This window comes from Gastrolobium bilobum, unplaced genomic scaffold, assembly GCF_033153095.1.
Source record: "Gastrolobium bilobum isolate Gb01-03AN ecotype WA unplaced genomic scaffold, APGP_CSIRO_Gbil_v1 utg12541, whole genome shotgun sequence".
NCBI classification, from domain to species: Eukaryota; Viridiplantae; Streptophyta; class Magnoliopsida; order Fabales; family Fabaceae; genus Gastrolobium; species Gastrolobium bilobum.
In genome coordinates this window covers 69,293-92,769 of record NW_026895295.1, presented here as the reverse complement: position 1 = coordinate 92,769, position 23,477 = coordinate 69,293, and the positions used below count along the sequence as shown (strand labels likewise).

General features: G+C 36.2%; 1 protein-coding gene across 1 annotated transcript; it reads left to right on the top strand.

Annotated features, from left to right (window-relative positions):
- The first annotated feature begins 229 nt into the window (after positions 1 to 229).
- LOC133304907 (GATA transcription factor 18-like) lies at positions 230 to 1,145 on the top strand. Its single transcript, XM_061504990.1, has 2 exons — positions 230 to 673; positions 900 to 1,145. Exons 1-2 carry the CDS (start codon positions 230 to 232, stop codon positions 1,143 to 1,145), a joined length of 690 nt encoding a protein of 229 aa, XP_061360974.1.
- The last annotated feature ends 22,332 nt before the right edge of the window (positions 1,146 to 23,477 follow it).

Genomic DNA, 23,477 nt, shown 5'->3' with positions numbered 1-23,477 from the left:
CATTTTATTAGCTTATAAAGCTACCTGACAACACCCACTTCTCATTTCTCCCTCACTCTCTTCCTTCTAAGTTCTCTTTACATTTCAAACGTTTTATTATTTCTGAGTCTACTTTTTTACTATCATTCTTCCTCCCTAACCTTTCACATCCATTTTGCTATCTTCATTTGGAAGAAAACGTTTTTTTGTTGCATAATCATAGAGAAGAAGAGGAAGAAAATATCAACCAATGATGCATCGTTGTTGCAGTAGCTCTCAGGGGCACGTGACGGGAACGTGCACATGCGGTATGTTTCATGGCCAAACCAATTCTTACCCTATGCTATTCTCCATGCCCAATCAAAATCCCTACGATGATTATGAATCCGACGTGTATTCCTTCACGCCCTCTTCTTCTTCCGTGGACTGCACGCTCTCCCTTGGAACCCCATCCACACGTTTAACTGAAGACGAAGAGAAACGAACCCGCCATGACCGTCGATCTTCCGTCACCAATTTTTGCTGGGATATATTGCAATCAAAACACAACCCACAATCTCAAAACAAATCCAACAAAGGAAGCAATGGTAACAACAACAACAACAACCACAATGATCCTCTCCTCGCTCGTCGTTGCGCTAATTGCGATACCACTTCCACACCCCTTTGGAGGAATGGTCCTCGTGGCCCAAAGGTAAAAATAAATAAATATTTTTTTTTTTTCAAAAACTATAAATTGTTACATTATATAACTTTTTTAAAGCCTCGTATATTCAAACGAATTTCTGTTTTTTAAAATGAGGTCCTTCCACTACCTATTTAGTTTCCGTGCACTAATTAAGCTACATTTTTTATTGCATTTTATAATTTATGTTAAATGTATTATTTAAAGATTGGGTTGTATCTGAATTGAATTGCAGTCACTATGCAATGCTTGTGGGATTAGATTCAAGAAGGAAGAGAGAAGAGCCAGCGCTGCAGCCGCCGCCGCCGCAACAACAGCCGTGGCTCACGACGGTTATAGCTACCAGAACAACAATTCGTGGTACGCACACTCGCAGGTTCATGATTCCGATAGAGACTCAGAGAATGGTGTTCCTTTTCTGTCTTGGAGACTTAACGTTGCAGACAGAACAACGAGTCTCGTTCACGACTTTACAAGATGAGAGCGTTGAACGACATGATGACAGCCATAATCCATTAATAACTGAAAGAAAAAAAAAATGACAAAAGCAACTAGCTAGCTACCTTGACGTTCATGACCAAGCAGGTGTACGACAACGTTTTACGATGATGATGTAGATGTTTTTGATTGAGATGGTTTCGGACTAGTCAATGTGTTTTTTTTTTTTTAAACCTTTTACTTTTTGTTTGGTTCCTTTTTCTCCGTCTTGCATAAGATGGAGTCAGAACGGGATAATTCTATGTTCTCAGTTTGCTTTTTCTTTGGTTTTATTGCTTTTTCAGTTACTTATTAATCCTACCTTTCTGTTGGTTCACTTTCCCTGTCGGTTTTATATATTATTTTAAATTTATGGTGACCATGATCATGATCACATATGGACCGTTTGATATACATTTATTGAAAAAATTATTCTCATGTTATATAATAGAGTTTGGTGTTTGGTATTTCAAATTACATAAGTTATTTCATTTTAAAAAAGAGATAGACACAGAAAAAATAGAAATCATGAGAGAGAGAAAATAGGTGATTTTTTTAATTTAAAATTTAAATAAATTTTTTTTTTGTGTCTGTCTCTCTCTCAAAAGGACAGAGTGTTATGTCATTTAAAATGACAAATATTTTTCCTTATATAATATTAGTTTTTTTTCTACACACCTTTTTATAATTGTGCAGTCTTTTTCTTTTTCTTTTTTCTTTTTTTCAGGTGATGAGACTCATATATTTATCTCTATGACATACGATAACTTATCTCCTTTAACATGAGATTAATAACACCCTACATTTATTATATATAATGGCGATTTTTTTAGGCTTTATGCTCATTTCATCATGTGAGACTATACCAAAGTAAGCCTGTAACTTAATTTATATTTATTTATTATTTGTTATTTTCCAGAATACTTAATTTTTTTTTTTTTGAGATATTCTAATCTTTCAATTAGGACAAATCTTGATATTAAGAACTTAAATCTCTCCCGAAAATAAATACTAAAAAAAATATCGAATATTTTTTTTTACTCCACCTACTTAATTCTCATTATTATGGTTTGGTAGAATACCTGAGCTTCTTTTACACTAACAGAGATACACTTTTAAGAAAAGTGTCGAGTTAGTGAAAGGTAGATGCATTAATTCGGTTTTGGTAATTCTGACAGTCCAATACCTACGTTGGATCACTATTCTCTCTGAATCGGACATCGTGTGGTTCAGAACAGTAAAACTGAAATGTCTTTTAGAATAATGCATCGAATCGTACCGTCCAAATAAAGCTAGATGCCAACAAAGATAAAAAAAATTTCATGATCAAAGTATCAAACTGTCCATGATTAATTACTAGTTTGTTTGTTTTTTTTAACATAGAGGCATCAAAATTATCTAAGACAATGTAATAACAAAATGAAATAAATTAATAATATTATTTGGTATAAACGTTTTTAAAATTACAAAACATATCGTCAGCTTCAGATTAATTTTAACTAGCTATCTAGCTTTATTGTAACCATGTTATTTTTATTTTTAAAAATACTGGAATGAAAACTAAACAACAATAGAGATTCTGGGGCTAATCACGCCCATCGTGTGTCCCTACTCAACAGCAAGTTGCAATCAATAGGGAGTTCAAGCATAACATGCAAGTCCCAGTCAAGCAGCAACCCTCCCTTGTTAGCTAATCTATCTGATGCCATATTACCTTCCCAACAAGTATGGCTTAGTTTACAGTTCTATTGCCTTCCCAGGATATTTTGGATTCGATGGATCAAGGGAGCCAAAGAATGCTTCCTACCACAACCTTTCTCAATGAGGCACATGGCCACTTTGGAGTCACCTTCAATCCATGATTTTCTTAATCACATGTTCTATGCAACCTCAATACAGCAAACAAAATCCCAAAGTTTCGCTCTAGTAGAAGATCCCATCCCTAAGTTCCTACAGAACCCAGCTAGCCATCTGCCCGAAGCATTCCTGACCACCCCTCCACAGCTAGAGATCCTACCTCAGTTAAGACAGGAGTCATTCAAATTGAGCTTGCACCAATCTTCTTCGGGGAATTTCCAACATATGAGCCTCTCCTCCTTCTCAGAAGCTTGGAGACCTTGCTCGCAGAGAGCTCCATCTGGTTCACAAAGACCTTGCCAACAATAAGAACACTTGGATGCATTTGGAGCCTTTCCAAGACCAAGCACTCTCCACATCCGAGTTGACTTAGCTAGAATCCCTACCAACTAACAACTGATAAGCAGACTTGACTGAGAAATTACCATCACCGATAAGATTCCAAAAAATGCACTCCTCACCGATAAGTTATTGAGGGGGAAAGATGTTAACGATGAGAGCACAAGTATCAAATGAGACAAGTTGATAAAGGATACTCCAATCCCAACTTCCATGCGCATTGACGAGATTCCTCACCGACCAATCATGAGTTGCCTCAGGAAGTTGCATTGTATCCTTCACAACCACTTGGCCATTCCAAGGCAACCAATTGTCCTTCCAGAAGTTAGTTTGTAGCCGATTTCCAAGCTGAATCATGGACCCTTCAATAACTTTCGGCCAAACACGAGATATTCCCTTCCAAAGATCGGAGCTTGAGGTTTAGCACTAATCATAGGAATTAGCTTGTCCCTCATGCCATATTTATTTTTGAGAACACGAGACCAAAGGTTGTTCCTATGAGTTAACAGTCTGTGACCGATCTTTATTAGGAAGGCTTGGTTAGTATCTTTCATTCTTCTTAGACCAATACCCCATCTTCTTAGGTTGCCAAACCTCTTCCCAAGCCATAAAATGTATCTTCCTCTTCTCTCTACAAGACTTCCAAAGGAAAGATCTCGACTTTCTCTCAATCTCAGCACAGGTAAATGATGAAAGGAGGAAGGTTTGCATCGAATAACAAGGAATCATAGACAAAACTGATTGGACAAGTGTCACTCTACCCGCAAAGGATAATGTTGCTCTTTTCCAATTTTTGAGTCTGCTATCAATACACTGAAGAATATAGTTAAACGATGGGGTCTAACCCTATCATTGAGCATAGGGATGCTAAGATATCTACCCATGACTTGGACTATCTCAACTACTCTATTATAGTTTATGTTCCAAGAGAAAAAAATTTGGGTTTTATCATTGCTCACTTTTTGCCCAGAAGACTCACAAAAACAGCCAAGGATATCACTTATTAACTTAGCTTGAACAATAGAGGTTTTAGCAAATAACATTAAATCATCTGCAAAAAATAAATGGGAAATGAGGGGACCCTTTTTCCTTAACACGATAGGCTGCCATTGTTTTTCTCTTTGTTGCTTTTAAAATCAACTGAGCTAATCTCTTTATGCATAAAACAAAGTGATAAGGTGAAAGCGTATCCCCCCTGCCTTATTCTTCTACTAGGAATGAACTTATCAGTAGTATAACTATCCCAAAGTATGCTCATAGTAACCGATGAGACCCCTTCCATGATCAGCTTCATTGTACCCTGGTGCATCCTTGCCTCCTCAAGAGTTTGATGAAGAAAAGCCCAATTCACCCTGTCATAGGCCTTCTCCAAGTCCACTTTGATAGCCATCCAACACACTTTACCCTTCTTGGTTCTCATTGAATGCATAATCTCCTGGGTGATGCTTATGTTGTCATAATTATGCCTCCCTTTTAAGAAACTGCTTTGATTGGGCATGATCAAAGCGTCCGTATGAGGTTTCAGTATATTGGCAATGATCTTACTAATGGCTTTGAAGATGATATTACATGAACTAATAAGTCTCAACTTCTTTATCGAATCTGGATGCTCCTCTTTAGGAATGAGGCAGATAACTGATTGATTAATATTCTTAACCTTGCAAGGATTCTGAAACACATCCACCACCAACTTAATAGCCACTACTAGAAAATACAGATTTTGCGATGTGCGATTTTCATTGCAAATTAGCCAATTTCCATTGCAACTTCAGTTTGGGACAAAATTTGAGAACGAAAAAGTCTCTCAGAACTTTTTTTGAAGAGACTTCCATTGGATTGGTCTTTCAAAGCATGTCTCTTCATCTCAAAATAATATTCTTGGAGATTTCCAAAGAGAGTGACAATTTACATTGTGTTTAAGTCTTTGGATTCATAAACGGCCAAAACTTTGGCATCTCACTCCTTTGTCATGTATGTAAAGATCTTGATGACTAGTTGCTTATCATTGTAATGGATACCTAAATCATTCAACCTTGTAATAATATGAGTAAATTGCTTTTGCAAAATCATAAACACTTTTATCATCAAGTATTTCAAAAGTTTCAAACTCTCTAGCAAGTGCATTTTGTTTAGACCTCATTAGTAACTTCACGGGTAATTTCTACCGCTTTCCATATCTCTCTAGCGGTCTTATAAAAACATGGTAGAACTATAATTGAACATTTCCCAACCCAAAAGCATAATCAACGTAATCCAAATAACGTCACAAACAGAGATAGAGCAGCACAAATATAAGAGATGAAATAAAGGAAGAGAAAGCACCATAATTTATCTTGGTTAACTCTCAAACCACTAGAAAGCTACATCAAAGTTGAGGTCATCAATTCATTAAGCTCAGAACTTCTAACCGATGCCTGAGAAGCTGATATACAATTGGAATTCTACAAGATCTTTGATCACCCTTGACCAAACTCAACCTATAACCCTATAGGATCACTCCAATTGATCTAATTCAAAATTAGAGCAATCGAATCTCTCAAAACAAATATAAAGTCACCTCTTTACGTTCACAATTACAAAAGAAATCAGAGAAAAAGATGAAGAATAGAAAGATATTGAGATTTTCTCTTAAAGTATAAAAAATAAGCCTAAATGAGGGATAATCTTGAATTCTAAGTGTATCTGCATTTTGCTTTGCTAAAAACTGATTAGAAACCCTAAGTTTATGTTTATATAGGTGTATAATCGAGTTACTAGCCATTACAGCCGTTGGACACCAATTTGGGTTATTGGCTTAGTGTTTAAGCAATTTGGTATGATCATTTAATTGATTATATCACAAATGTGTAATCGATTAGACCTTCAAAACACCATGTAATCGATTACACCATCCTTGTAATCGATTACATCATGTAATATATTACATGATTATGTGTCAATCGATTATTACAGCACAGATGCACCATTTATTTCACTGTTTGTGATTCCTATCACTTTTAAGTGATTCCTAATGACTTTGCATACATGTATGGATGTTCCTAACATCAATTTAACAACTCTCCATGTGTGTGGTCTTGAATGAATGATTCAAGTATGAATGTTCTTAAAATACAAGTTCATGACTTATGATGTATTTCTTTAAGATAGAGCTCAATACTCCTCATTCTATAAGTGTCTAAACTTAAAACTATATTTCTAACTATGAGAGACTATATAAGTCTTTATCTTCACTTGAATTCATTAGTTTTCATGCTTTGAGCCTTTAAGAGCATTGTTTAAGTTGAAAGCTTTGACTTGGGGGTTAACTTTTGCACTTTGACCTATCCCTTCACTTTTGCATGTGGTCTTGGCCTTTGATGTGACGAAAATTCGTTCCTATCTAAGCCCATTTTGATGGTAAAATACCATTCGTTCCTTCATCTGATGAGCAACTTTTGCTTTAAAAACATGTGTTTATATCGTTGTGACAAAAACACAATGGAGAACGGATGATGAGGTAATCATTTGAGAAATATAAGAAAAAAGGGAACGAATTGGAACATTAAATACACCTGCTCCACTAACTCAATCTCTCTGACCACTTTGCAGGAAACGTTGAAAGAAGCTTCCATAAAGCACAAAGAGGTACAACAATCAAGAAGGAAGAAATGCGTACAACAAAGAATAAAGAGTTTCCATTGGCCAAGAGGAAAACAAAGCATGGGAAGTGCAGAAGGAAAGATAAATCTCAACAATAAGTGTCCCATCCAGCAACTTGTGTCCCTCTTGTGCACTGTTCACACCGCCCCTTTCATGATGTCAAGCAAACAACTCAAGGGAAATTACCAGTGTTGCCATCACTCTTCTGGCCTATAAATAGGACGTTCCAACACGAAGAAACCATCGAATTCTTTAAGAAGAGATCACTTAGTTTCAATTGTAGTTTTTACTTTTCAGTTGTATAGTTTTAGCAGTAGTTAAGTGACAAAAACTTCTCCTCTATTCTGTATCACACACTTGAGACTCCTCACGAGCAACAACCATACTTCTCCATTTTATTTTGTTGTAACCTAACTTGTTTCTTATTTATAAAAGTTGTTATTTCTCTTCTCTTCCATTCGTTATCTCTGAACTGAATCTCGGGTCTATGGGATTTCAGTTTGGAATAATTATGTTTATTGTTATAGCCATGGGCTAAGTTATTTGTGGAACAGAAAAGCTGTGAAGTTCTTAAAGAACTACTTTCAAAACTCATGTACTGAAGCTTTTGTATATCTGTGATTAAGTGTGCTATATTCATTGCGTATCAATGGAAATTGAACTCATACTGAGAAAGGAACTTTCATAAGGAAGAAATTTCAGACAGCTTAATCAGAGGAGGAAAGTAGTGTTGTGAAAACAACACTACTAGTTGCCTTAGGAATAAGGAACCACCTCGTTCACTGAAAGTTTTTAACTTAGTAACTGTTGGAGTCAAGGGAGCCCATAGGAATATGGAAACTTGTGAGCCATTAAAGTCCATGGGCTAAGGAATCAGGGTTGGCAGTGAAAAGACCTAAACAAATTCAGAAGGATTAAGTCTTAAGTTGAGAATATAACTATTTAAGAATGAAACAGTGGATCCGTTCCTTGTGTTAAAAACTGTTTTTATCCATCCATATTGTTGTCTCTTAAATATTGTTATGCTATTTTTTCTTTATTAAATCTTGTGACAACAACATCAAATCTCCAATGAATATTGTCGTTCCTTCTCTCATCATGAAGGATTTCATATATAACGACGCGATGAGTTGTTTGAAGTCAGACTGAACCTACTATCCTTGAGAAACGTTGTCAAGATAGTAGGTAACGGACGACCAAATAGTTCAAATACTGTCATTTTTTTCATTTTTAATTCTTTATAAAATAGTTTACGGTATTATTTAGAGTTCTATCCTCGTGGGAACGATAATATGAGCATTAATAGTCTCATTTATTACTTGATACGTGCACTTGCGCACTTAGGTTGAAGTCAAGAGAACAAATATGTTTTCTCTTGATGAACTGAATTAAGGAAATGTCCTTCAAATGAACATCTAAGCAACCAACAAGTTCACACCCAACAAGTTTTTGGCGCCGTTGCTGGGGATAGTTACATTAAATTTTGTCCTTAAATTGTTTTTTTCATACCTTGTTTATACATCATTCATTATTCTTTGTTATATACTCTGTTGATTATACTGTATATGTTTTATGGTTTATGAGTGAAGAATTTGAAGCTGATTCTCATAATTTTACTGAAATACCTGAGTTCTTCTTTGATCCTGAACCAGAATGCACTTTTCATAGGAGAAGAAGAGATCTCAGAGAAAATATTTTTGAATCAAACATGGCTGATCATAATAACAACAATAATGAAAAGATTCCTTTGGAATAAAATTTCAGAGTTGTGGCTGCTCCTTCAAGGAACAGACCAGAGAGAGGAGTAATCCTCCCTCCTGTTGTAGCTCCCAACTTCGAGCTAAAACATATCATGTTTAATATGATTAAAGAGGCTGGAGTTTTTAATGGACTTCCTGCAGAAGATACTTACACACACCTTAACAACTTTCAAGATATCTGTGATAATTTTAGAATAGAAGGTGTGACAGAAGAGAGTATGAGAATGAGGCTGTTCCCTTACTCTCTGGGCTCAAAGCCAAAATATGGATGAAATCCCTTATCCCAGGATCCATACACTCATGGGAAGAACTCTCTAACAAGTTCATAGAGAGATTTCTCCCTATGTCTTGTCAAGTTGATGTTAGAGCAGAGCTCTCTAACTTCAGAATGTTTTATAGAGAGAATGTCTATGAAGCACAGAAGATGTATAAGAACATTATCAGAAAATGTCCTAACCATGGGGTAAAAAAATGGAGGATTTTACAATCTCTTTATAAGGGAATTAACCATACTTCTCAATCACATTTAGACTTTGCTACAGGAGGATATTTTTTCACAGGAACTCTTGAATCCAGATATGAAATTATAGAAGGCACTGCAAAAAGATGTCTCCAATGGCCACTAGAGAGGATGAATCCAGTCAGGAAGCCAGACATACTAGAACTGGATAAACAAACTGCCATGGAAGCCCAACTGGCTGCACTAATGAATGAAGTAAAGAATCTGAAAGCTGACAAGGAACAACCAAGAGTGGAAGTCTTACAACTCACAGCATCTGAGAATGAACCATGCTCAGCATGTGATGATCATCATGATTCAACAGATTGTCCATCCACAACCTTGGTATGCTATGCTGAAAATTTTGGAAACAAATACTTCAATCAGGCAAGAGACACTCAATATGATGGACGCAACAACAATCAAAATTCTGGAGGAACCATACAGAAGGATCAGAACCATAATCCTCAATGGAGGCCACCCATAAATCAAAGACCATACAACAATCAGCAGCAACAGGGCATCAATGGGGGAAATAGAGCATATGATCCACAAAGAAGACCCAACAATGCTCCATTCCCCAGAGAAGAATAACGCATCAGTACCTTTGAAAATTATGTCAAGGAATATGTTACTAGGAGCGATGCTGTTGTCAGAAATATTGAGTCCCATTTGGGACAGATAGCTGCTAGCCTCAACACCAGAACACCCAGCAAACTACCAGGAGACACTGACGTTCCCTCAAAATCCCTTCCAGAACTGGGAGAATTGCTACACAAACGTCAACCACTCCCAAAGCCACAACCATAAACATTGAAGAGGAACATGACGAACCAGTGGAGGAATCTCCAAGTATTGCACATCAACAACCAAGGCAAGCAGCTGGTGAAGAAAATCAAAGAACTGAAAAGAGAATCTAGCTGGTGGACAAAACCAAGTTGAAAGGAGTCAAGCAACTAAACCACAACAGAATAAACAAATACCAGCTAAAATTCCATTCCCTCAAAGAACGAAGAAGCAGCAGGATGACAAGCAGTTCAAAAAATTTTTGAGCATCCTAAAGCAGCTTCATATCAACATACCTTTGGTGGAAGCACTAGAACAAATGCCCAAGTATGTCAAGTTCATGAAAGATGTTCTCTCCAAAAAGATAGGAATATAAGAATATGAAACTGTGACCATGACACAAGAAAGCTGCAAGTATTTGGGCAAACTTCCACCAAAGCTACAAGATCCTGGAAGTTTCACCATTCCCTGTATAATAGGAAATACTTACCAAGGCAAAGCCTTGTGTGATTTGGGGCAAGCATCAATTTAATGCATTCCTCAGTTTTCAAACAATTAGCTACTAGACCATCAAAACCCACAAATGTAACACTATAAATGGCAGATAGATACATTGTCAAGCCTGAGGGAAAAATGGAAGATTTGTTGGTCAAAGTAGACAGGTTCATTTTTCCTGCTGATTTCATCATACTGGACTATGAAGCTGATGTTGGTGTTTCCATCATTTTAGGAAGATCGTTCCTTGCAACTGGAGGAGCTGTCATCAATGTATAGAAAAAGGGAACTCACCATAAGAGTACACGATGATGAAATTAAATTCAATGTCCTGAAGGCAATGGAGTTTCATGATGAAAAAGAAGATTTGGAAGAATGCTCTGTGATTACCGTGTTAGGTAACCACGCCAACTTGAATTCAAATGATGAAGAATCAGAAAAAGAAAATAGTTCACAATAGGAGGAACAAATTCCTTATCTACAAGAAAGAAGACCTGAACCCTTTCAGAGGACTGAAAAAGAAAAATAAGTCAAAAGACCGTCTGCAGAGCAGCCTCATCATCTAGAATTGAAGCCGATCCCCCAACATTTAAAATATGCATATTTGGGGAACGACAACACCCTTCCTGTTATCATCTCCCCACTCCTCAGCAAGGAACATGAAGAACTATTGATCATCAAACTGAAAAAGTATCAATGAGCTATTGGTTGGACCATAGCAGATCTTAAAAGTATCAGTCCCTCTTTTTGCATGCACAAAATATTATGGACTGACCCTAACAGATTTTCACTAGAACATTAAAGGAGATTGAATCCTATCATGAAAGAGGTGGTGAGAAAGGAAGTCATCAAGAGGTTAGATGCAGGAATCATATATCCTATTTCGGATAGCAATTGGGTAAGTCATGTTCAATGTGTTCCCAAAAAGGGGGGCATAACTGTGGAGCTAAACGCGAAAAATGAGCAGATCCCTGTTAGAAAAGTCACAGGATGAAGAATTTGCCAGGACTATAGAAAACTCAATACTGCCACAAGGAAAGAGCACTTTCAACTTCCTTTCACAGATCAGATGTTAGATCACCTAACAGGTAAGGAGTATTTCTGTTTTCTTGATGGTTATTCTGCATATAACCAAATTGCTCTAGCACCAGAAGATCAACACAAAACCACTTTCACATGTCCCTACGGAATATTTGCTTTCAAAAAGATGCCTTTTGGGTTATGCAATGCACCAGCAACGTTCCAAAGGTTTATATTTTCTATTTTTTCTGATTTAATAGGTGAAGGAGTGGAAGTTTTCATGGATGACTTCTCAGTTTTGGGAACGTCATATGATCACTGTCTGGTTAACTTGGAAGAAGTCTTGCAAATATGCCTATCTTCTAATTTAGTTCTTAACTGGGAGAAATGCAACTTTATAGTCAAAGAAGGAATTGCCTTAGGACATAAAATCTCCAGGAACGGATTAGAAGTAGACCAGGCTAAGGTATAAGCAATAGCAAAGATGCCACCCCCTGTCAGTGTTAAAACTCTCAGATCATTTCTTGGGCATGCAGGTTTCTAGAGAAGATTCATTAAAGACTTCTCCAAAGTAGCTAGACCCCTATGTCATCTGCTTGAAAAAGATGTTAAATTTGAATTCAACTCTGATTGTTTGAAAGCTTTTGAAGCTTTAAAAAGCAAGTTAGTTACTACCCCTGTTATTCAACCTCCGGACTGGAACTTACCTTTCGAGTTAATGTGTGATGCAAGTGATCAAGCTATTAGGGTAGTTCTGGGTCAGAGGAAGGACAAGCTCTTTCGTTGCAAATACTATGCCAGCAAAACTTTAAATGAAGCTCAAGTGAATTACACAGTCACTGAAAAGAAGCTACTGGCTGTAGTATATACCTGCGAAAAGTTCAGGCCATACATTTTAGGATCAAAAGTCACTATTCATACTGACCTTGCAGCTCTCAGATACATGTTTGCCAAGAAAGAGGCAAAACCACGTTTAATAAGATGGATTCTACTGCTACAAGAGTTCAATATGGAAATCAAGGAGAGAAAAGAATGTGAAAATTGAATTGCAGATCACTTATCCAGATTGGAACACACTGAAGTTGGATTACCCATCAAGGAGACGTTCCTTGATGAACAATTGTTTGTTATCCATGACAAGGACGTTCCTTGGTTTGCTGATATATCTAACTTTCTTGCAGCAGGATTAGAACCCTATAAAGCTAACATGATGCAGAAAAATAAGTTCTTTCATGATTGCAGGAGCTACCTCTGGGATGAACCTCTGCTATTCAAAAGATGTTCAGACCAAATGATAAGGAGGTGCGTTCCGGAAGAAGAGCAACCTCAAATCCTCTTTCACTGTCATTCTTCTCCATATGGAGGCCACCTTAGAGGAATCAGAACTGCATCCAAAATACTACAATCAGGTTTTTATTGGCCAACTCTTTTTAAAGATGCACTTCAATATGCTAAACAATGTGATAAATGCCAAAGAGAAGGTAACTTAACCAAACAAAATAAAATGCCCCTTATTCCCATTTTAGAAGTTGAATTATTTGATGTGAGGGGCATTGATTTCATGGGGTCATTTCCACCTTCTTGTGGGAACAAATTCATATTAATGGCTGTAGATTATGTAAGCAAGTGGGTAGAAGCTGTTGCTCTACCCACTAATGATGCCAAGGTGGTAATAAAGTTTTTCAAGAAAAACATTTTGACAAGATATGGAACACCTCGTTGTATTATCAGTGATGGTGGAAAATATTTCATTAGCCACCAATTTGAGAGATTATTAGAGAAATATGGAGTCAGACACAAAGTTGCAACTCCATATCTTCCACAAACTAGTGGACTCATCGAAGTCTCTAACCGAGAGGTTAAGAGGATTCTAGAGAAGGTTGTCAACCCTTTTAGGAAAGACTGGTCTCTCAAATTAGATGAGGCATTATGGGCTTACAGAACAGCTTACAGAACACCACTTGGATGTTCCCCCTATAGACTGATATTTGGCAAAGCTTGTCACCTTCCCTTAGAGTTAGAACACAAAGCATATTGGGAAGTGTATGCACTTAACATAGATGAGAAGGCAATAGGAGAAAAGAGGCTGCTACATCTTGAGGAATAAAAGAATTTAGGGGAAACACGTATAAAAATCACAAGTTGTACAAAGAAAAGATGAAAAAGTGGCATGATAAAAGAATTAGGAACAGAGAGCTAAAAATTGGCCAGAAAGTTTTATTGTTCAATTCCAGACTCAAGCTGTTCCCAGAAAAGCCCAAATCAAGATGGACTGGTCCATACCAGATTGTTCAAGATGTAGGAAATGGAGCTTTTGAAATCCAAGGAGCATAACATGGTCGTTCCTCAAGGTTAATGGGCAAAGACTAAAGCTATATGCTGATGATTCATTCAACGAAAAAGAGGAAACTATCCCTCTTTCTGAGTCCAACTGAGAGGTAAGTAACATGTCTAGCTAAAGACATTAAATTAAGTGCTGACTGGGAGGTAGCCTAGTGGTTACCGTTGTTCTCTAACAAGAACAATGTTTTGGGGTGGTTAAACTTAACCACAGAGCTCCCAAAAAGAGAGGGAACGTCTGATGTTCACCTCTAATCCAAATAACTGAAATACGTTCTGTGGCAGGAGCGTAGTTTTGGGGTGGTTCAATAACCACACACACCCAAAAGTTATTATTTCACTTAAAAAAAATTGAATAGAATAATCCCTTTTTGCTTAATGAAAAATTCAAACTATTTGGAGCAAACATTTCAATTATAGTATTGTGGTTGTGCAAGTTTAAATAAATAATGGCATGAAACATAAAACCAGTGAGTAATAATTGTATTCTTACTTTGAATTCTAGAAGTAGAGAAAGAGAAGTGAATTTAATCTTCATTTTTTTGAAGGATGCTGATTTGTGTGAACTAGCTGGTGAGGAACGAAAAATGCCAAATACTTACTCATGAGAGCGTTCTTAAGGTGTAACCACAATGAAACTTCTAAACTTGCTTTGATGTTGTAAGTACTGCAGAGGAACATGTGAATTCAAAAGACAAGGATCAACCACCAAACACTCATCACACCACAATCACAGCAAACACTTCCATCCAATACATCCATCAACACACCCACATACACCCATACAACCCACCAGGTCAAACTACAAAGGTCAAGGAACAACATCAAAATGAGTAGCAAGGACAAGAAGACAAAGAAAAAAAAGTGGGAACAACCATTCAAAAGAATTCAGAAGAAAATAGCAGACAAGATTCCTTCAAAGGAAGAAAAGAAGATAGAAAACAAAGAAAAACTTTTCCTCAACAAAAGAGTCCAAATTTCAACAGAGAAGTAATGTAAAAGTTCCTTGACCCAAGACCCTTCCTCACCTTATACATACCTTTTAGGAAAGCAGCAGATAAGCAAGTTTGAAGAATCACATCTAGGAATGGACAGAGAAACTCTAACCATGAGTGATAGTGAGACAGAAGATTAACGACCTTCACTTACCTTGGAACAAATTCTTTCTACTTCCCATCTATGGATAGTAATTCATTTTTGAATGTGATTATGATTACTCATTGGTTAAGTTTCGGATGTGAATTTTTCTTTGAAATTTAGCAGCCTAACCACTATTTCTGAGTTGTTTGAGGACAACCAACAGTTTAGTTTTGGGGTATTTGATGGGACAAAAATTTGTTCCCATTTAAGCTCATTTTGATGATAAAACACCATCCGCTCCCTCATCTGATGAGCAACTTTTGCATTAAAAATATGTGTTTATATCTTTGCGACAAAAACACAGTGGGGAACGGATGATGAGGTAATCATTTGAGAAATATAAGAAAAAGGGGAACAAATTGGAACATTAAATACACATGCTCCACTAACTCAATCTCTCTTACCACTTTACAGGAAACGTTGAAAGAAGCTTCCATAAAGCACAAAGAGGTACAACAATCAAGTAGGAAGAAACGTGTACAACAGAGAATAAAGAGTTCCCATTGGCCAAGAGGAAAGCAAAGCATGAGAAGTGCAGAAGGAAAGACAAATCTCAACAATAAGTGTCCTATCCAGCAACTTCCGTCCCTTTTCGCACTGTTCACATCGCCCCTTTCATGCAGTCAAGAAAACAACTCAAGGGAAATTACCAGTGTTTCTATAACTCTTCTGGCCTATAAATATGACGTTCCAACACGAAGAAATCTTCGAATTCCTTAAAAAAAATTCACTTAGTTTCAATTGTAGTTTTTACTTTTCAGTTGTATAATTTTAGCAGTAGTTAACTGACAACAACTTTTCCTCTATTCTGTATCACCCACTTGAGGCTCCTCACGAGCAACAACCATACTTCTCCATTTTATTTTTTTGTAACCTAACTTGTTTCTTATTTATAAAAGTTGTTATTTCTCTTCTCTTTCATTCGTTATCTCTGAACTGAATCTCGAGTCTATGGGATTTTGGTATGGAATAATTATGTTTATTGTTATAGCCATGTGCTAAGTTATTTGTGGAACAGAAAAGTTGTGAAGTTCTTAAAGAACTATTTTCAAAACTCATGTACTGAAGCTTTTGTATATATGTGATTAAGTGTGCTATATTCATTGCGTATCAATGGAAATTGAACTAATACTGAGAAAGGAACTTCCATAAGGAAGATATTTCAGACAGCTTAATCAGAGGAGGAAAGTAGTGTTGTGAAAACAACACTACTGGTTGCCTTGGGAATAAGGAACCACCTCGTTCACTGAAGGTTCTGAACTTAGTAACTGTTGGAGTCAAGGGAGCCATAGGAATATGGAAACTTGTGAGACATTAAAGTCCATGAGCTAAGGAATAAGAGTTGGCAGTGAAAAGACCTGAACAAATTCAGAAGGGTTAAGTTTTACGTTGAGAACATAGCTATTTAAGAATGGAACAGTGGATCTGTTCCTTGTGTTAAAAATTGTTTTTATCCATCCATATTGTTGTCTCTTAAATATTGTTATGTGTTGGGTGGTTTGCTGATGGTGGAAAAATGTAAGTTCTGATAGGGTACGTTCCTCTGTTCTTGCAGAACACAGATTCGTTCCCTTAGTTCCAACCCAAGTGCGCAAGTGCACACATCAAGTAATAAAGGGAGTATTAGTGCCCAAATTATTGTTCCCACGAGGAGAGAGTCCTAATTATGTCTTATACTATTTTATAAAGAATGAAGATGAGAAGAAAAGTTAGTAAATGAACCGTCTGGTCAAACGTTCCCTACTGTCTTGACAACGTTCCTCAGGAACAGTAGGTTCAATCTGGTGACAAACAATTGCTCACTGCGTTATGTATGTGATCCTTCCTGTTTAGAAGAAGGTGAGATAATAATCATTGGGGTTTTATAAGTGCAAGATTAAATAAAGTAAAAACTACTAAAACAGAAATAACTATAATCAAGAGACAACATGGTGGTGGCTAAAACAGTTTAACAAAAGGAACGGATTTACTGCTCCACTCTTAAAGGGGATGTTTTCTCTGCTCAAGACTTAGCACTTTTTGGCTTTGTCCCAGTTTCTTGTCTACCAACTCTGATTCCTCAGCTCATGGACTAGATGGCTCACAAGTTTCCATATTCCTATGGCTCCCTTGACTCCAACAGGTACTTAGAACATAACCTTAAAATGGACGAGTTGGCCCCTTATTCCTAAGGTGACTAGTAGTGCTTTTGCCATAACACTACCTTCCCCCAATGGCTAAGCTGTCTGAAATCAATTCCTTATGGAAGTTCCTTTCTCAGTATGTGCCCAATCTCCATTGCTACACAATGAATATAGCTTACTTAGCCAAAGAAATACAAAAAGCTTCAGTCAAGAGTTTTGAAAACAGTTCTTTAAGAGTTTCACAGTTCACCCGTTCCACAGATAGTTCAGCTCATGGCTGATAGTTTAAACAAAATTATTCCCAACTGAAATCCCATAGACCCGAGATTCAATTAAGAGATAACGAATGGAACGAAGAGAAAAGCACTTATATTAATTGAAAAGACAGTTTACAAAAGAAACAGAAAATGGAGAAAGATGGGTTGATGCTCGTGAGGAGTCTTAAGGGTCGATACAGAGAACAGAGATGGGTTGTCACTTAACTATAGTTACAACTTAAAATAAAACTAAGTTACTAACTACTACTACTAGGTGATCTCTTCCTTTCGGACTTCAAACCCTCCAGGATTCGATGGTGTTTTTGTGTGGGGGGTGGTCCTATTTATAGATGGAAGAGGAGTGGCACTGTTGTAAATCCGTTGGAGCTAGTTGCTTGACTGAGGGGACGGGATGGTGGCAGCAGAGCGTGAAGATTGCGCAAATTGCTGGATGAAACAGGATTTGATGATGATTAGCCGTTGTTTGCAGTCCCTCCCATGCTTTGCTTTCCTTTTCAGCCAATGAGAACTCTTGATTCTCTGCTCTTCACGTTTCCAGCTTCTCATTTGGTGCACCGCCTCTGCTTTTAGAAGACTTTAACCTTATGTCACTTGCAAAGTGTACAGAAGCATTAAATGAGTGGAGCAGGTGCATTAAATGCGTCTCAGTCCGTTTCCTTTTTAATATATTTTAAAGGAATACGTTAGCATCCGTTCCCCCACCGTGTTTTTGTCATAAATGTGTAAAACAAGTGATTTTCATGCCGAAGTTGCTCATCATATGAGAGAATGTGTGGTATTTTGCCATCACAATGGGCTTAGATGGGAACGAATTTACGTCCCATCATTATGCTATTATTATTTTCTTTGTCAAATCTTGTGACAACAACATCAAATCTCCAATAAATATTGTCGTTCCTTCTCTCATCAAGAAGGATTTCACATATAATGACACGAGGAGTTGTTTGAAGTCAGACTGAACCTACTATCCTTTAGGAACGTTGTTAAGATAGTAGGGACAGACAACCAAATAGTTTAAATACTGTCTTTTCTTTTTATTTTTAATTCTTTATAAAATAGCTTAAGGTATTATTAAGAGATCTATCCTCGTGGGAATGATAATCTGGGCATTAATAGTCCCATTTATTACTTGATGCGTGCACTTGCGCACTTGGGTTGAAGTCGAGAGAACGAATGTGTTTTCTCTTGATGAACTGAATTAAGGGAACGTCCTTCAAATGAACATCTAAGCAACCAATAAGTTCACACCCAACAGTCTTCTAACACCATTTGGGACTTGTTACACTATTCTCCAAGTTGTGTAATCATGTTGAGCTTGTACGTGCTTTATTATCACCAAAACTCAAATGCTTTAGTCCTTGTAACCTAGGGTTCAACACCTCTAATTAGTAAGGATGACATGTTTAATTTGGACCAATGCGCAAATAATGATCCAAGCAGGAACAAATAAAGAATATACCTTTTGCTTTGGTTGGAATCCTATTGTATGCTCAAGTCTACACAAGACCTGACATTGCATTTACCATTATAATATTAAGGAAATATAAGAGAAATTCGGATTTAGACCACTGAAAAGACTGCAAATAAAAAGATGTTATCCCTTTAAGCATCTAAAGACTATGTGCTTATATATAGATGAATTGATAATTTAGAAGTTGTAAGAACCCGCACCGTTAATTAAGAAAAATAATTAATTAAATATGTGAAATTAGGAAATAATTCCATAATTGACCTTAATAATTATGAGAAGGCTTAAATAAATAGAGAAAGTGATTATGAATGCTGAAAGTCGCTTTTCGGATGAATATTCCTAGATTAACATTTAGGAGTGGAATATCAAGTTTGAAGTCAAAATAATGAGAACTGGTGTCAGAACTAATACTGTCAGCGAGAAAAACGCGTACCAAAAAAGTGTTGCGAAAAAATAAAATAAATATATGAAAATTCCTAGAAAAATATCTAGGTTAAGAATCCAAAATTTTGGAGCTAAACGAAAAGCGGAACTAATTAAACTAATATTGTTAGTTTAACTTAAGTGACAATATAAATAGAAAAGGGGATCAAAACCCTAGGTTTTTTTTAAAGAAACTCAACAGCTGAGTGTGGCTTCCCTTTGGAGTTTCTTGGAGTCTTAGCCTTCTTCTCCAAAGTTTTCATTTTATCCTTTTCTCCTCCATTGAAACACCACCCAACCATTAAAGCTCTAGTCTTGTTAAAGGAGAACTAGTCTTGTTGAAAGAGAACCCATTGTTGAAGGATTTGGGTGCCTTCTCAATCTCTCAAGCTCTCATTTTTCAGTTTTCAAAAGAATCCAAGGTAAACTTAACTATCCCCTTTGTAAATCTATAAATTGGTTATAATGTTTCGTATATGTTACTGTTAATGAGAATTGATTTGCGTGCATTCAAACTAAAAATTCTGCACCTTTTGTACAAGAAATCGTTCCCTATTAGTCAATACAGTAATGTTTTTCTGGATCCACGATATCCAAATTGTTTACATACACATATATATATATATATATATATATATATAGGGTTTTATAATTCGCATTTAACATGAGAATTACAATTTTTCTACACACCTTTCGATTTCCGTGATGACATGGGTCCTACATATAATATTTTCTAACACATGGATCCCACATACTTTTTATCTCTACAACATGAGATTTTAATTCTCCTTCAACATGAAATTATAAAACCCACACACACACACACATATATATATATATGAACCCAATAGCCATCCGTTAGAAAACTTGAAAAGTACGATTTTTTTTTTTTTTTGTAAAAGTAAAGTACGATTCTTTGAAGGGTTTTATAAGAGTTATGTTGTAGGAAAAGTGATTGTGTTATGTTATAGAGATTTGTTTTGCGTGCCGAATTTTTTTTTTTTTTGCTGCGGGCCCCACAAAATGTTGTGTGTGTAGGAAAATTTGTGTGGTCATGTTAAATGATAGATGATAAACCCTTCTTTGAATATGTCAAAGTTATACCCATGGCACTTGAAAAGTACGATTTATTTGTATATGTGAAAGTTATACTCACAGTGATGTTCTCGGATTATATTTGTATTTATATTTATATTTATATTTATAATTATAGATAATATATATTATTATGGCTATATGTATATATATATATAAGATAATAATTATCTAAATTAAATAAGTTAAATAGTATGTCTTAGAAAGGATCTTCGGTTCGAAAAGAAAAAAAAAAAATATCCGATTGCCTTGAAATTTTAGAATATGTATATTGATACTATGATGGTCATTGAACCAGACCTGTGAGTGCATTTGATTCTATTTGTGGTGTGGACCCTTGTGATACCGAGTTCAAGTCGGAGGGGCATACGAGTACAGGTAAGCTTTCGTGTAGGGGTGTAAATGGGCCAGGCTGGCCCAGCCCAGCCTACGGCCCGGCCTACATTGAGCCAAGCCCAGGCCCGGCCTTTCAGAAAAGTATAGTACGCTTAGGCTTATAAAAAAGCTTTTTTAACAAATAGGCCATAGCTAGGTCAATTTTGTCAAGCCCGGCCTACAGCCTTGTAGGCTGGCCTATTTAATTTATTAAAATAAAATAATAAAATAATATTTATTTTATGTGGCAAAGACGCAAAGTACAAAATACTAATATCTCTTACTTTTTGTGCTATTTTATTTTATGAAAGGAAAACTTGTCTAATGTTTCCAAATTTTACATGCTGTTGCAGCTTAATACCATGGAGGAATGAATACCTTTGTATTTTTCTTATTTTTCCCATTTCTTTGACTCTATTCCTCTATATGATATACATTCTAGAGCTGGGGTATTATGTTTACTCTTTCTTGTTTGTCATTTTTTTTTTCTTATGAGAAGTACTAATGTATGCATGAAAGGAACTTTCTTTACGCTATACAATTATTTTTTTTCTTAGTATCTACAGTGGGAGGCCTACAAGGCCTGTAGGCCATGTCAGGCTTTCTTATTTTTAAAAATAGGCCGGGCTTGACCTACAAATAAAGCCTTTAATAGGCTAGTAGGCCAGATAAGCTGAATTTTTTTTGACGTAGGCTTGGGCCAGAAAGGCCAAAGCCCGGCCCAGCCCAGCCTATTTACACCCCTACTTTCGTGTCCTCGGTTTAGCCATTGTGTGGTTCCACATACCCCATGGGGGAATTGTTTATATGCATGATGTGTTTACATGCTTTGATAATTGAAAATGCTGTTGAGCTTTATGTGCAATTGCTTATAATATGTATGTGTTGTTCCACTTTGACGGTTAGCCTGAGTATGTGGCGTCATATAAAATGGTGACACTGTGGGTGGGTGCAAGTGGCGTCTTGCATTAGTGTGGGTAATAGACGTATTCCTGCATTTCTCTGGCCAGTAGATTAGTATTGACACACATGACATGATTATCTGCTGCATTGCACTATTTTGGAACTTATACTGCTTAACTGTTTTTGGAACTTATATTGCACATGTAAGTGAACTTGGGGTGGAAGATCCTTGAGGACCCCTTGCCTTACTGAGATTTTTGTTTAGAGATCTCACCCCACGTTTGGGGCACTTATTTCAGGTTCAGGTAACCCAAAGGTTGAGACCTCTAGCGGCAGGAGGCTGGAGCTTAGCTGATATTTATGCCTATGCTATTTATGTTTGGATGCTGGAAGATATTTGTTGCTGTTATGCTATTAGTTTCGTGTTATGGATTTTGAGCTGAGACTTTGTTGATTATGTTGCTATTTGGTGAGCATGGAGATTGTCCATGCCACATTGACTTGACTTTATGTTTTTAGTTGATTCGAGTTGTATAATTGTATAAGGATTATGTCCGAACTACGTGTTGTAGATCCGTGACTTAGATACTCACTTTTTATTCATGAGGTATTTTCAGTTAGCTGTCTTTTGCAGTTTACATACAGGCGATGTTTTTATGAAATTGATTAAGCAATTAACTTGGCTAAGTTAATGACGTCATAATTGAAAAGAAAAAAGTTATTCCGCATATTTTAATTGAGCGTGACTTAATACGATGACATGTTAACTAACCGGGTTAACACGGGGTGTTACAGAAGTGATTGACTATCCTGATTCACACTATGTTGGCTACATTGATTTGTGAGAATCAACTTCAAGAAATGTCTAGCCAATGGAGCTGTGTTCTGGAGAAGTGCTAAGCAGACATTGATTGCTACTTCCATTATAGACGCTAAGTTCAAATATTATTTGAGGCTACCTCACATGATGTATGGATGTGGAGTTTAGTTTATGGGCTTAATATTTATGGATTTTATTTATAAGCCATTAAAAATATATTGTGACAATTCAATTGCTATGACTAACTAAAGAGATAGTCTAAGCACATCGACATTAAGTATCTAGCAATATGAGAATGTGTTAAGGATAAAATAGTGGATATGGTGCACATTAGCACTGAATTGATGATTGTTAATCCTTTAATTAAAGAAATGCTAGTACTATTGAAAATAATGGATCTTATAAATGGAATAAAACTTGGTTCACACATGTGATTTTTGTTGTAAGAACAACGTTATGTAGTGTGTGTATATATATATATATATAATATTCCATCAATGCATTGATTTACAATGGTCTTCCATCTTTAAGTGTCGTAGATATCATATAGGTTTTTGCATAGCTATGCAATGTTAAACCTTGCATAACGTAGTTTCTTTTTCCAAATAAAATTTTCTTCCAAAATTTCAAAATAAAAATTAGTCTCCAATCTATTTAGGAATTTTGTTCTAAATTGTAACAGTTCTTGTACACCGATATTGTTAACATTGATTATGATATTAAGCGCAGTTACAATCACAACAGTTTATTTAAAAATGTGAGTAAATTCTTTCCGTTTCATTACGTAAGCATTAGAAAACAATATAAAACATAATGATATAAACTGTGATCATAACTAAAATCTATATGCAGAATTAATATAATGCATGCTTAACTATCGTACATTACTTATTTTAAGTTACTAAGAGGTTCCCATAAATCAACTTAGCATAAAACTAACTTTTATGGTTTTCCTAAAGCGGAACATGCTTCT

Coding starts and splice junctions, on each gene's coding strand:
- LOC133304907 (XM_061504990.1), top strand. CDS start 230: ATGATGCATCGTTGTTGCAGTAGCTCTCAGGGGCACGTGACGGGAACG. Junction 674..899: donor ATGGTCCTCGTGGCCCAAAG/GTAAAAATAAAT, acceptor ATTGAATTGCAG/TCACTATGCAATGCTTGTGG.